The sequence below is a fragment of the Plecotus auritus genome (assembly GCF_963455305.1).
Source record: "Plecotus auritus genome assembly, chromosome: 4".
Taxonomy (NCBI): Eukaryota; Metazoa; Chordata; class Mammalia; order Chiroptera; family Vespertilionidae; genus Plecotus; species Plecotus auritus.
In genome coordinates this window covers 17,808,563-17,822,773 of record NC_137775.1, presented here as the reverse complement: position 1 = coordinate 17,822,773, position 14,211 = coordinate 17,808,563, and the positions used below count along the sequence as shown (strand labels likewise).

Below are 14,211 nucleotides of genomic sequence, written 5' to 3'. Positions count from 1 at the left end.
ATGTTCATACCAGTCCATGATGTTCCTTTCTCGTCGATGTTTTTCTCTCTCTGTTCCTCTCTCTCTAAAAAACAATAACAAGATACTTAAAAAAAACACATTTGATCAGAGATGGAAAACTCAATGGTAAAGTTAATAGAAATGAGTGAAATGTAATGTTAAAAGCTGATGATGTGAAACATTGATCAAGAACCAATTAATAAATTACTGATAATGATTTTCTTTAGAAACACTGATAACCCTTAGCAACGAGGTGGCAAGTTGGTTTGCAAATATTTCAATCAAGTAAACTGAAAAATAATAATCCCTATGAAACAGGGAAGAAAAAAATGTAAGAAAAAAAACAAAGAGGAAAAGAAAGAGAAGAAAGGAGGAAGGGGATTTACCTTAAAATATTTAATCCAAATTAAAAAAAAAAATTTCTGCTCTCTAAAACACTTTACATTCCAAAATAGGAAAAGAATTCTTTAAATGCTGACATTACAATAGGCACAGAATCAACCATTAGATAATAAAAATCATTTCTATGCCAACGGCCCACAAATCGTGATTAAAAAGCAAACTTCAAATGCTACTAAATCCATTTTCTTATTTGCTACCTAATTCCATCAGAGCTAACAGAAAATTTAATAACCAGAGCGCTTCACAGAGGAGGAACATGGTGACCTGTTTTTGCTCATTTTTTTACCCACTTCCAGACAGAAGAAATTAGATAAACTATACGCTTGATTTTTTAAAACTAAAAGCCTCCCACTTGTTCCTTTAGCTATGAGCATAAGTGAAATGCATAGTAAGAGCATTCCTTCTTAATTTTTCATATGTTTGGCCCAATAGCTTTGGGAACTCTGAAATGGTCTCTTTCAGGCTTCATTGAAGGGAGGATATCTGCATAATCCCTACAGCATCAAAAGAAATTGGCATTGAGGTAGATAGAGAGGATTCACCATCAGGAGGCATCTATACGCCCTTCATGTATGCATGTGATTTTTAAAAACACTACAAATGTTTTTGAGGGATAAAATGTATTACCCTATGTCCGGTATACTACTAGTATTAGAGTTCTTGTATTTGCACTTTTCCAAGAACCATGGTTAAGAATAAAAGACAGAGGAAACTGATCACTTCCTGCCTCCAAATAATGTCTTACCCACCTATGCTTAATTGATTTACAAACTCAGATAAAAACTAATTTCAAGAAAGCTGTGAAAGAGCAAAAGAAAAGCCCTGGCTTAATTTGTTAGTGAAGGAAGGCCTTGCTTGAAATTCATATCAACTTTACATTCTGCAAAGCAACTCATCCACATAAAAATAGTCAAAAAGGACTTCATTTAATTAGTGATATGTAGACTTTTGCATAGAAAAAGGTTACAAAGTAATGCAAAAAAGACTAGGTACAGTAATTTTAAAACAAATATTTAAAAGTATAATTTTGCATAATGTTTAACATTCTTCTTTATTGCTTTCTCCACACAGCAGAGAAATGAAGTGCATAATAATACATGCTGTGTCTTTATCTTTCAAACATAAAATCTCATGTGCTCAATTTCAATGTAGTAAGAGATTATTTTGTCATTAAACAAAATAAAAAACAAAACGAAACCAAAACACCATTATGTAGCACTAGTCTAGGCATGGACAAACTAATTTATGTACATCCCATTGCATACATTCATCTTGATTTGGGGTCAAACGCAATCTTGAGCTTGACAAAGAGCGTTTAAAAATCGTGGCTTTTCTGTTCCAAATGCTATCTATCTATCTCCCTGTCTCATCCCCTCCAGAAATGCTACTTCTCCCAAACGGATGACAAGGATAGTACACGTCATCAGGACAAAATGAAGAGGATACATATGAGAAAATAGTCCAAATGAAACTGAATAAATTATGCTAAACATTTACAGACTTGGAGTTTTCAAGTTGGCATGAATCAACTAGCCTCTGGTGGGCACACAGTAGGTCACTGCTCCTGGGTGTACTCTATAGACGTATGGTTTCTATAAGAAGCACCATATTCTGAGCCATGAAAGAAAAAGGTGCCTGGGGGTTTGCAGACAAGGCCGAATGCTTGCTAATCTGAGCACTGATGGAATAATTGCTTATACCAGTGTATTGCTGAACGTCACCACTTGGCAAGTCTGTACAAAGAAAGAAAACTAAGATAAAACTAGGTCTTTCAACTTGAAAATTATTTTCAGCAATCCTTTTGGCCAATAAAAACCTGTTGGTTTCAACAGAGTACTCTTCTCTGGCATTGTATGTCTGCAGCTTAACGCAAGACTTCTGTCCCTTTCCCTTCTTAACCCCACTTCTACACTCGTCACTCGTGCAATGTTACACGCTCAGAACAAAACTTCACTAGCTCAGGCACTTGTGAAACACGGCTATTTTTTTTCCATCTAGTTTCAAGAGAATTCAGTCAGGGCCTCTTTCTTCTCCAATTTAGATATACCGATGCAAGGCTGGATGGTACAGTCGATTACTTTCCGGGAAAATTCTACATGGAAGCAAGTGTGAAGTTCTCAAAAGTTGCTGACGTCAGTTACCAAGCTGCCTTAAACAACCACAAAAAAGAAAACAAATGGATAATACCACATTTCCACTTGTGAGGTGTGTGTCTCAAATAGCTTTATTGTTCCTTGGTGGATCTGTAGACATCTGTATGGCTACCTTCAGGGTGCAGATGCTGAAATGCAGGACTTTCAGTTACCATCGCAAGAAGTTCAACGACAACTTAAAAAGCGCCCACTTCTGTCCCCCAGGGTCGGTAAGGTTTACTGTTTGTCCCACTGCTCGTCTGCTGAGGACTGGATGTGGCTGATACCGACAGGGGCGGGCTGATGGCTGTGGCGGCTGCCACAGCGGCAGCGGCGGCGTTTGGGGGGAGCATGGGGAAGGCCCCAGCGAAGGACAGGGGGAAGCTGTGTGCAGCGGCGGTGGCGGCTGCGGCAGCCGCGTGGACAGTGGCTGAGAGGGACAAGAGCGAAGTGGAGAGGGGCGGCACGCAGGGGGCCACACTGCCCGTCGATGGCATCCGAAGCGCAGAATCCGCGTGGGCAAATGTAGCCGTGAGGAGCGCGGAGCCGTGGGCAGGAGGCACGTCTGAAGTCGTGGAGAGGCGACAGGGCGTGGACTCCGAGGCGTGGAGTCCGTTGGGTTGGAGCAGGGCTGCGGGCAGATGGTGGAAGGCCGCAGCCCAGTGGTGCGGGTGCAGGGGGTGGTGGTGGTGGTGGGCCAGGGAGGAGGTCATGGCCGCTGCTTCCCGCTGCGAGGCGCATGTGCTGAGATGGGAGACCAGCCGCACCCGCAGGGGGTCCGCGGAGTCCAGGCCTTCCACGGAGCTCAGATACCTGGCCACTTCGGTCAAGCACTCTCGGAATCCAATGCTCATGAAGTCCATGGCAAGCGCATGTGCATCGAAGTAGCCTAAAAGGAGGTTTGAGCCAAGTGGGGGCCAGGAGAGAGAGAGGAGAAAAGGATCCAGTTACTAAGAGGCCTACCAAGCAGGTTCCACTCTGTCCTTCAGAAGACTGAAGCAGAACCACGATCCTTTCTGACAACGTTGCCAGCTAGTTATAGTTGCAATTTGTGCAGAAGTCAAGAGCGTGTAGAAAGTACACTCTGCAATTCACAGGTGTGACAACTATGGCATTGCTAGGTACTACAGTTCTTGCAATGAAACTTCACAGTGTGTGTGTATGGGGGGTGGGGGACGAGATTAAGAACATGCATGTTTCAAATACTTCCAGAGGAAAAAAGTGGTGTTTCTCCTTCTGTATTGTGGACTAGTGAAATTCCCTAGTCGAATTTTTCATGGTGACACAGAGTTCCAGGCTCTGTCTCTGTCACATGAGCTGAAGATTAAAGGGCTTTTCTGAAACATCTGCACTCTCTTGGCGGTAAACAGAGAGGTAAAATGCAGTTTAGCGGCTTGGAGACTTTTGAATAAAGGACTTTTCTTGCACCATCACTTACTGTATCTTAAATTTTAAAAAAATGCTTCTTGACTCTCAGTGGCTTTTTTTAAATCAACAAAGTGAAAACATGTTGTCATTACTTGGTATGAAAAAATCCAATAAAAACAAAATGTTTCATTTATCATCTATTCATTATTAGACTATCTTATTCTGTATCTCAAGCGCTTTGGAAAATAGTAGTCTTAATATTCAAAAGTCCTAAAGCTAGAATTCGAACTGAAATTTGGAAGTCCCAAAAAAACATCTGGAACAAAAATATACCCTATTGAAACAGTAACAACAGCACAAAGCTGATATAAGACTGCATCATGAAATGTGGAAGATGAGGACTTAGGCAGAGTTAGCAACAAAGTCCCTGGGATTAGAAGGAAAAGCTCTCCCTAAAGAAGCCGTCTCCATGGAACAGATTTCATGGGAGCGTCCTCAGGGTTCTCTGTGGGCCTTTGCAGACTCTGTCTCCCAAGAGAGAAGAGGAGGGAGGTGATCATCAGTGTAGACGGAGTTCAGAAATCCAGAGGGATTTAGAAATTTAGGTTACTCTACTAAACCCTCTCTAGAAACCGTGGCAAGATCAAGGTAGACTGTAAAAAAATGAACCAACAGGATTGTAACCCTCAGAGCTTCCAAGAATTTTCATGAACAGGCATGAAATAACGTGAAATTTGTGGTTTGCCAGCTACATGTTGCTGTATATCACTGAGTTCTCTGTTGTATCTTAAGGAATAGAAATTATGCTAACTCCTATCCTGTTGGTGAATACAGAGGGAAATGACGATGAGCAGCTGTCTCCTATGAATGAATCTTGGGCCAAAAATTATAGCACAGTACATAGGTCTATACAACATCACCCGTGCCACCACTGCTCTACAGATTTAAGTGAACAGACTCACAACCTTGTGAAGTGGACACTAGCACTGTTCTCACTTTACAGATGAGGAAAATGGGGCTCAGAGAGGGTTAGTAATTTACCAAGCATCACAGAGCAACTACATGACAGTACCAGGATTTGAAAACGGGCAACCCAACTACAGAGTCCATGCTCTAAGACATCAGCACACTATGAGGCCCTGACAGCAGTTGTGAGTCTTGGGCAATGTAAGCCCACACTGCCAGCCCCCCTTCTGCAAGGCCCACATATTCTCCAGCTTGGTGACCTGTTTAATGACCTGGCAGTCAGGCCACTTGTATGTGCTTGCTTGGAAATGTGTGTTCATACACTATTCTGGTTTGAATTTTAGGACTGTTCAGGTAGCCAAGAATAGCAACCAAGACAGAACTTGGTTTTTATAGTAAGGCATAAGAACAATATTATTCTTTACAAGTATGTAGCTCAGGCCGAATATATGAAATGTTGATAAGAATTCTCAGTCTTGTGGTTAACGATGCCCAGGGAGGCAGAGCAAACAAACAACTTTTCTTGCACCACCACTAACTCAATCGGTGCAGATGGAAATGTGGGGCTGGAAGGGCCTTAGAGCTCAGAGCACTAGTGTAGGCCTCATAGTGCAACAGTGCACTTGTCTGTGTCTGGTCACAGGTGAGGCAGTGGCCAACCTGGGCTGGATCCTTGGCTTTTAAGATTTCATCCATTCTCTTCTCCATTATGTAAGAATGTTTGCATCCTATACTTAGGGTTACATTTTAATGAACAGAAATTTAAAAACCCATGCCCATTCATTCATGATGGTTCCTTGAGAAGGTGCAACCAAGGGTAAATCACACCACATGGGCTTCCCTGTACAATGATCGACCTCCCCAGAACACAAATATCAAAACAAAACCAGGAGGTTAGAGGCAATCTTTTCCTTTTGTTATTCTTTCCCTTCCCCCAAACCTCCATTAAATAAGAGCTAGAACTCAGTATAATGCAGCTATTCCAAAGGAAGTGGCTCTAGAATTACTCTCAAGTTGTTTTCATATTTTGGTTGGTCTTGGATTTAGAGGTGATGGCCAGGGCTGTGTTCCACAGGTCCTCATCAGTATGGCCATAGTGGAGTTAAATACTGAACTACTTCCATACCAACTGGTAAACAGTTACTTGTCTCCAATGCCCTTTTCCTGCCTTCATCTAGGGCAAACTATGACACTATATAGCAAAAGGCTGATAAAAAGCACCGAGAAGCATCCAGAGCATAGGTGCAGCAGCACTTAGCCCCTTGTGGTGTCTTGTACTTATCCAGTTGTCAAATATATTAAACTAGTGATCTGTTGCACGAATTTGTGCACATTGAAAGAAAATTAATTAGAAGGTGGCCGGCAGGGCGGGACCTGGGTGAGATGGGCCGGACACGTCCTGGAGCCAACCTCCCGCGGTCCCTCCCCTGCGTCTTTAGAGTGAGCGGGTCCTTCTGGCAGGTGGGGTCCTGCAGCCTGACCTGTGGGGATCAGGCTGAAACCAGTTCTCTGACATCCCCCGAGGGGTCCCGGAGTGCGAGAGGGCACTCTGCAGAGTTGCTGTCCTACAGAGCGTGGAATGCAAAAGCAAGTGTGCAATAAACCAGATTCAGGGCCCGACAGTGCCCCAGCAACAACATAACCCACAGCCGAAGGTGGAATCGCGTGGCCCTATGAGGAATCGGGCTCCCTCCTCTCTGGTTTCGGGGTGCATCATCCAAGAACCACTGCTGCCAAGTCACTGCAGCTCAGCAGCTCCTGCGTTGAGCGTCTGCCCCCTGGTGGTCAGTGTGCATCATAGCAACCGGTCGGACACTTAGCATATTAGCCTTTTATATATATAGATAACACCCTTGGCTAAGATGAATACCAAAGGTTTGTTTGAAGGGTGAAAAAGATAAAAAAGGGTGAAATCCAGACTAAGTGAGAACTGGGATGATGAAATCTGAATGAGCATTACAGCTTTCCCATCTCAAGTGTACTTATAGCATGAAGTAAGGATCTGTCCCTGACCCACTAAACAATTCTTCCCCAAATCACTATGGAATACAGAGGACATCTCTCCAGGGAACCTCCTCCTGTTTGCTCTGGTTAGGAATGACTGTTCCATTAACGGTTTCCAGTAGAGATTCACTACCTGCACTTCAAATGCTCTGTCTGGTCTGAATCCAAAACCAACCAAAATCTGAAAACAACAGTGAGAGTAATTCTAGAGTCACTTCCTTTGGAATAGCTGCATTATACTGAGTTCTAGCTCTGATTTAATGGGGGCTTTGGGGAAAGAGAAAGAAGAGAAAAAGATTGCCTTTAACCTCCTGTTTATGTTTGTATGTTTGTTTTGTCTTTCTGTACAGATTCCAGCATGTGCTTCTGAAGTCCCAAACAAATCTCTGACCAGGCTGCTGTGAATGAAGCTTTACTCCCACAGTATTATGAAAGCAAACACAAGCCCAGGGTCAAGTGCTTCTTTTGTTCCAGAAGTTCTTTCCCACGAGTTCAATCCTGCCATTAGCATTGATTTCCACGGCTTTAATCTGGGACCTCCTATCTCAGCTTGTTAAAGAACCGTTCAACTATGACTTCCTTACAATCTTGGGGAGGGGAGGGGAGGGGAAGAGGGGTGAAAAAAGAAAGGTGGAAAGGGGTGGGGAAAATGAAGTCACCTACTTACCTTTACCCCCTGTTGCCTGAAGCATCTTCAAATGATCCACTGTCATTTGTAATATTTCAGCTTTTTCTAACTTTGCAGATCCCTGCATAAACAAATAATAAAGTCTTATAAGTTCTATGGAAACAAATTTGGGACATTTTATAATGGATTTTCAATTTTCCTTCTCACTAGAAAATTCTAAGTTTAATTTTTTTCACAGAAAAATCTGAATCCCTTCCAAACTTTAAATGAAAACTCTAATTACCATGTCACACCTAATGACAGATAGTTACCATTTCAACTTTTAAATGTTAAAAGGTATAATAAATATTTTTATCATAAGAGTAACTATACTCCCCAGTATTATTCCACCAAAATTACAATTGTGAAAATCTCAAACTTTGCATCCAATCAGTATCTTGGTTAATATATACTTGATATTTTTACTTTGCTTGGTTAATGAAAGTATATTTAGTTTCATTATCTAATTATATAGAACATCCAATAGTCCTATATAATGCTCAAGTCTAGATCAGTTGAATACAACTCTGGAGGATAAGGAAATAGAATCTCAAATTATTGTTGAACCCTGACATGGTGACTTTGATTGAATAATTAGTTGGTCTTGGTATTTTTCACCATACCAAATATTATTGGTATTAAAGAAGACATAAATTTGCAATATTTAACTCTCTGAAAGTGCCTGCCACATTTTAGAAGATTTAGTTTCCAAATATTTAACATTCTTGTTTATATAATGGACATATCTCTTTTAATGCTCTTCTAACATTATAAAATAAAATATTTTGACTTTCCAGCTAAAAGAATAAAATAAAAATAAAAAATTCTAATAAGTCTTTAATTCATACCAAAAATAAAAAAAGGAAGACTTTTAATATGTTTTCCAATCATTACCAGCAGGTGTCACTGTGAATTCCAAGATCATAAATAAGAAAGCATAATTTACTAATCTAGTAAGCATCAGCAACATGTAAGGATATTTAAACCCTTTAAAATAGTTCTTAATAAAATTGTCTTTGAAATGTATTTTTATGTCCCCACTTTTTAAAATAAGGCAACTTCTGGAAACCAATTGAAAAAATTGCCACCTCAAACTGTCTCAGAGTGCTGTGGGTGGCTTCTAATTTCCTGGAAGAGCTAAATAATTAAATCAATATGTTTTTTTTTTTTTCCAGAAAAGGAAATAGAAGTTTATTTCAGGTTCCTATGCGTTACTTTTTTTGTGAAAATTATCAGCTCAATGCCAGTTATTTAAACTGCTTGAATAAATACCCTTCTAATCATATTGTAACAGGGCCAGCTCACTAAGGGTTATAGCCAAGCTCTGCAAATGGGAAAGTCTGTGTTTATGGTAACTAGCTGCCAAACAACTGGAGGTTTGCTTTTAAGATTTGTTTTAAGTTGATATTTAAGAAAAAAAAGGAAAAAAAGAACAACAAAAACCACACCAAACTAATGGTTCCTCATAGCTAGATATTTCAGTACTCTAAGTAAAAATATCTCTAAATAATGATATTTTCATTTTCAGCCTACTGCTACTAATCAAAACTACAGTTTCCACATTACATTTACCTAATCAAAGGCAGTTTCAGCATATAGAATGGGTGCCTGTGTTTCTCTTAAAATTGTATAATCAATAGCATATTACATCTTGTACTTCTGTCAGTGCTCAGTTTTTCTGTGAAGATATACAGTAGTTTCAGTGAACGTGACTAATAACAAAATTGTAGTTTCTGGATAATTTCTGAGCGCTTTGTAATGTTTGTCTGGTTCATGAAATAAACAACAAAATGAAGTAAACAAACAATTGCTATCTTATACCCTATTTGAATTAAATTGAAAGTATTTTCAACAAGGTTATGATGCCACATTCTTTGAAAGATGCTCTTAGAAATGTGTGCCATTAGCCATGGTTGCAGGAGGAGAAACTTTTCTAAAACGACAAAGAAAGATTTACATATTTGGCTTCCTACTCTATTAAGTGTGAAAAAATCTTTTTTTTTTGTAAAGGAATACTTGAATTCTGAAAAGGGCATATGGCTAGTTTGATTTTTACCAAACTTCCAAAAAGATGCTCCAAATCGAGCATTATTCTGTTAACCCAGGGATTAAAAATGAAACCATGTGGGTTGGTAAATAAATTACATTAATATAAATTATTTAGAAAATAGAGCTGGAGATGTTACTTCCTGGGCTTTGGTAATTTTTAAATTAAAAAGCTTATTTTTCTTAAACTGTTTGAAATAAAAATGAAATTTCACACATAATATCCTTTTTTTTTTTAAAAAAAAAAAAAAAAAAGAATACTACATACATCTTGGTTTTAAACAAAACCACCACTGGTCCTCATAGAAAGAACAGAGAAAGCATGAACACTGTTACCCTTAAGGGGAAAATAAGCTCAAGAATGGAAATGTTTTTCAACTTCACGATGGATTATGTTTTTAATAGTTTTGCCACAACAAAGCATTTTATTGAAATCACTGCTCTGTGCCAGATCAGGGCACATACACCATTATTTTAATAAGCTTTAACAGGAACCCACATTCCCAGATGAGAGAATCGGATTTTTTGAGCTTTTTGGTTGGGGTGGTCAGGGGTGAGGACAGCTTACTTGTTTTTCAAAAGCAGTTGGCACCAGTCGCCTCAACTCGGATAAGCTGTTATTTATCCGATCTCGACGCCTTTTCTCTATTATCTATCCCAAAGAAAGCAAAACAAAAGTTTATGAATACAAAAATGATAAAATTACTCAGAATGAAAAAACACAACTGTTACACATTAGGCTGCATAACATGAAATAAAAAGAAAAAAAAATCACATACCCCTCTCCTTTTTTTTCTTGCCATAATCTGAGATGTTGTTGTTGGAGAATTCGATCTAATCACAGAGCTAGAACTTTGCCTATGAAATAGGAAGAGTATGTCAGGTGCTTCATTAACATAACACTAGTTTCTTCTGAGTACTTGATGCCACCCATTAAATATTGAGAATAATTTCGAAGTTGAGGTCTGTGTTACTTTATTCTTAATTCTTGCTTTACTCTTAACATACTTTGCTTTCAGCCTATATCTCTTTTCAGGTAGGAATGAATGGTGGCTTAAAAAATAAAAGTTTTAATGAGTAATTTAGATGCCAAATCCATTGGCAAAAACATCCCTAAACTTTTGTTAAGTCTCCTAGTAAAATAATTATGGGCAGTGAGGGTGAGAAATTAGATATTAGTCCTTCCTAGTGCCACTCATAAATGTTTCTTAAAACTCAACTCATCTCTAATAGCATCCTCCTCCTCTTTCCGGTCAGACATACTGAACAAAGCAAAGCTATTTTAAAATAAAGGCCATGTTTAGCACCATTACCAAACAGATATACAATCATCACATGTCACACTGTTGTCTCTAGATGCAATCTTTAAAATAAACACAAGTTATCTTACTATTTCAATTAGTCATATCTCACAACGGGAAAAAAATGACAAGTTTCATGTTTTGTATACTTATCTTCCAAAAGAACGCTCCAAAGTAAAAATGCCACTGATAGGAAAATTAAAATCTGATCAACTACCAGGTAAAGGTTTTACTTTGAAAATGAAACTTGTACCTTTGTGCCTTCAACCTAAGCTTAAACCTCTAGGAGCTGCAACTCGTCTTGAGTTTCCTAATGAAAAGATATTTTATACTGAGAGTTCAATCAAATCATTATTTTGCCACTTAGAATTTTTGCCATCCTTTCTAGTTTGTATCTGTTACTCTTCATAATTCATGGATTCTATAATTCTCTAAGTTCTCAGATTTTCCAGGGTTCCTGTTATTTGTTCTTCCATCTTAGAAATGTTGCACAGATCAGGTTGTTATTACTTCATTTTCTCACGTCTGGATCTTATTTCTGAATTAACTGTCTTCCTCATTCCCACCCATTCTCAACTGGCTTCGCCTTTCACATGACATCTTCTGTTTTTTCTGTTCTTATTTTTTAAGATGACCAACACTTTAATAATTGGAAGATACTTTGTAAACAATGTTTCATGTAAATATCTTTGCTCTTGCTGATATCAGGCTTTGGTTTGTATGTATTAGAAGAACAGCATTGAAAGAAAAAAAACAGTACTGAAAGTTTTCCAAAAGATAGGAAGAATTTTGCTCTTTGAGTGACAGTTGCAGATAAATAATTAAGGTGCTTCTGGGGATGCCAATTAGAAGCAATTATCATTTGACCCGCCTGGCACTAAAATGCCTCGGTAATCTCCCCCTGTCACTGGAAAGTGGAGGTCTGGCTTCTGTGATCACGACCCCGATCTTTTCCAGACTTAAGAACCAGTAGTCAAAGAAATAATGCCCGAAATGATCCTTACATCTGTCACTCACTCTCCTGTCAGCCAAGACACACATGGTCAACCTGGAGCGCGCAACCTACATAGCCGGAACATTGCAAGTTGCTTTAATTTCTCCATAAAGCAACTTATCTTTTTAGTCTCTTTAAAAACATCATTTTTTTTTCTTTGCTCTTGGCCCATTTCGACAGTTTCAGTGGCGGGGGCGTCGCCCGTGGCCGGGACCTGTTTGTCGGCCGGCCCCGTGCTGACAACCGGGCAACATCCCCGGCCAACTCCCGCACTTGCAGTCGCGTCCCCGTCCGCTGCGCTCCACCCCTAGAGTGAAAACCGACATCCCTCGCCCCACTCAACGCACGTTCCCGAGCGCCCACCACTCCAAGTTTCTCCGGCAAAACTTTCCCCTCTTCGTTAGGACGCCACGGAAAGGAGCCTCGAGATTTCCAAGGAGCCGTCCTACACAAAGCTCCCCGACGCCTCGGGCTCCGGGCAGCTCCCGCCGAGCGCGCGCTCACCCCGAGTAATTGTTCTCGCTTCCCACGTCGATGGTCTCGTCCAGGTCGCTCTCAGAGGTCGTCTCCTCGCACGGGCGCTTCATCGCGGCGAAAACGGCGCGGGGCGCAGCCCGGCCGGGGACACGGATGCGAAGCGCGGCACAGCGACCTCCCTACCTGCCTCCTCACCCCCTCCCTGGGCCCGGCAGGCGCGGCTCCCGCGGCGGCGCTGTCGGCTCCTCCGGGCAGTTTCCCACGCCGCAGCCCAGCTCTGCGGCAAGACCGGCGCCGGACACGCCCCCCCAGCGGGCGGGGCCAACGCGCACACCTCCCTCCCGCAGGCCCCCGGCGCCCCGGCGGGCACCGCCTCCTCGGGCTCGGCGTGGCCCGCGATTGGCTGGGGTGGAGAGGTGGGGCCGCCCGTGCCCTCGCCCGCCTCCGGGCTGGGGCTGCAGCGTGGGAACCCGACTTCACACCTGGGGCCCAGGAGCGGCGCGCGGGAGGGGACAGGCTGCGGCGAGCGGGAGCGCCCAGTTGCTGTCGCTCGCTAGGGAAGCGCGCAGACCCGGACGCGGGCGCCGCGAGGGCGGGCCGGTGCGGGGCGGGCTCGTGGACCTCGGGCTTTGGCCCTCCTCCTCCCCCGCCGTCCGCCGGTGAAGTTCCAGCCCCGGGTTTAAAGAATGACCCCAGCGCGTGGCTGAGTGTGCGCGAGCGGGCGTGACGCCGGGCGGCGCCGCGGCTTAACCCGGCCGCCCCACTCGGCTGTCCCTGGTCAGGACCCAGACTGCTGACTGGCTGACCCTGGCGGTCACATTTGCCCTCTGGGGTTTTTGAAAAACCTTAAATCAAAGTTATTTTTCTCCCCGGCCACTCCCGAGGCTACTTCTGCGGCCTCGGGGCTGTGAACAGATAAGGACGCGAGTTTCCCCGACGAGGTACCGAACCCCTGACGGTCGGAGGGTCTGAGGTTGGCCCCACACCATTTTCGATTTGCTGTAAATCAGTGATTTCCATTTTCCCCACTGGGACTGTGGGTAGTAGGTCCCGCTGAGTAGACCATGCCTGGAGCTGTGTTTACTTTGGTGGCCGGAAGGACTACTAGGGCAATAATGCGGGTATTTCAGGACACAATTTTAGCCGTTTTTCAAGTTCGAGTTTTTCGGGCTTGGATTATTCAGAGAACTGTAATTCTCCACTCTGTCTGATAATGTGCGGTCGCAGCGGTAGATTGCATGAGAATCCCGGACATGAAAAACCGCTCTGGAAACGGAATTTGTTTTCTAAAGTTCGAATTCGTGTCCAGTTTTTAGTGCATTGGACACCGCGGGTTGTAAAAAATCTCTAGATGTGCTTTCAAAACATGTTTTCAAGCGTCTCTTTCCATGCCCTGATTTCTGAACCGGCCACGCCGGTGTGTGTCTGCTGATGTGTCTCCGCGAGGGCAGCCGGGGTCGGTTTGCTCGCCCGGGAGCCGCGGTACCGGGAGGTGGGCGCGGGTGGGTGGGGGTCCAGCCGGAGACTTCACTCGTTGCGCCGGGACAGCTCCGTGCTTGGTGGATAAAAGCCTCCGAGAAAGGGGCATCTGTCAGTCCCCACCACCTTTGGCTGCGGACCGAGCCTTTTTCTTCTGGGCATCTGCTCGGGGCGTCCCTTTGACCATATCCCCTCCCTCCCCAGACCCGCGCCGGGCGGGGAGGAGGAGAGGAGAGGACGCGAGGTGAAAGCCCGGGCCGGCGGGGCGGGGGAGAGTGGGGCAGGGGGAGCGCGGGAAGGACGTGCAGCGGCGTGTTAAGCTCTCCTTAAAACACAAAACCCCTTCCCCACACCCCCCTCCCCTTCTTTCCACCG

At 43.0% G+C, this 14,211-nt stretch overlaps 1 protein-coding gene across 2 annotated transcripts; it reads right to left on the bottom strand.

The window, feature by feature from the left end:
• Positions 1-384: 384 nt before the first annotated feature.
• On the bottom strand, positions 385-12,674 carry HEY2 (hes related family bHLH transcription factor with YRPW motif 2). Of its 2 annotated transcripts, none has more exons than XM_080663787.1 (5): positions 12,385-12,674; positions 10,365-10,443; positions 10,154-10,237; positions 7,540-7,621; positions 385-3,423 (listed from the first exon to the last, which is right to left on the bottom strand). In XM_080663787.1, the coding sequence occupies exons 1-5, from the start codon at positions 12,465-12,467 to the stop codon at positions 2,732-2,734; spliced, it is 1,020 nt and encodes a 339-aa protein (XP_080519913.1). In that variant the 5' UTR covers positions 12,468-12,674; the 3' UTR covers positions 385-2,731. The 2 variants fall into 2 exon arrangements, with proteins under 2 accessions (XP_080519913.1, XP_080519914.1); XM_080663788.1 differs by lacking the exon at positions 12,385-12,674 and adding an exon at positions 11,140-11,701.
• Positions 12,675-14,211: the final 1,537 nt, after the last annotated feature.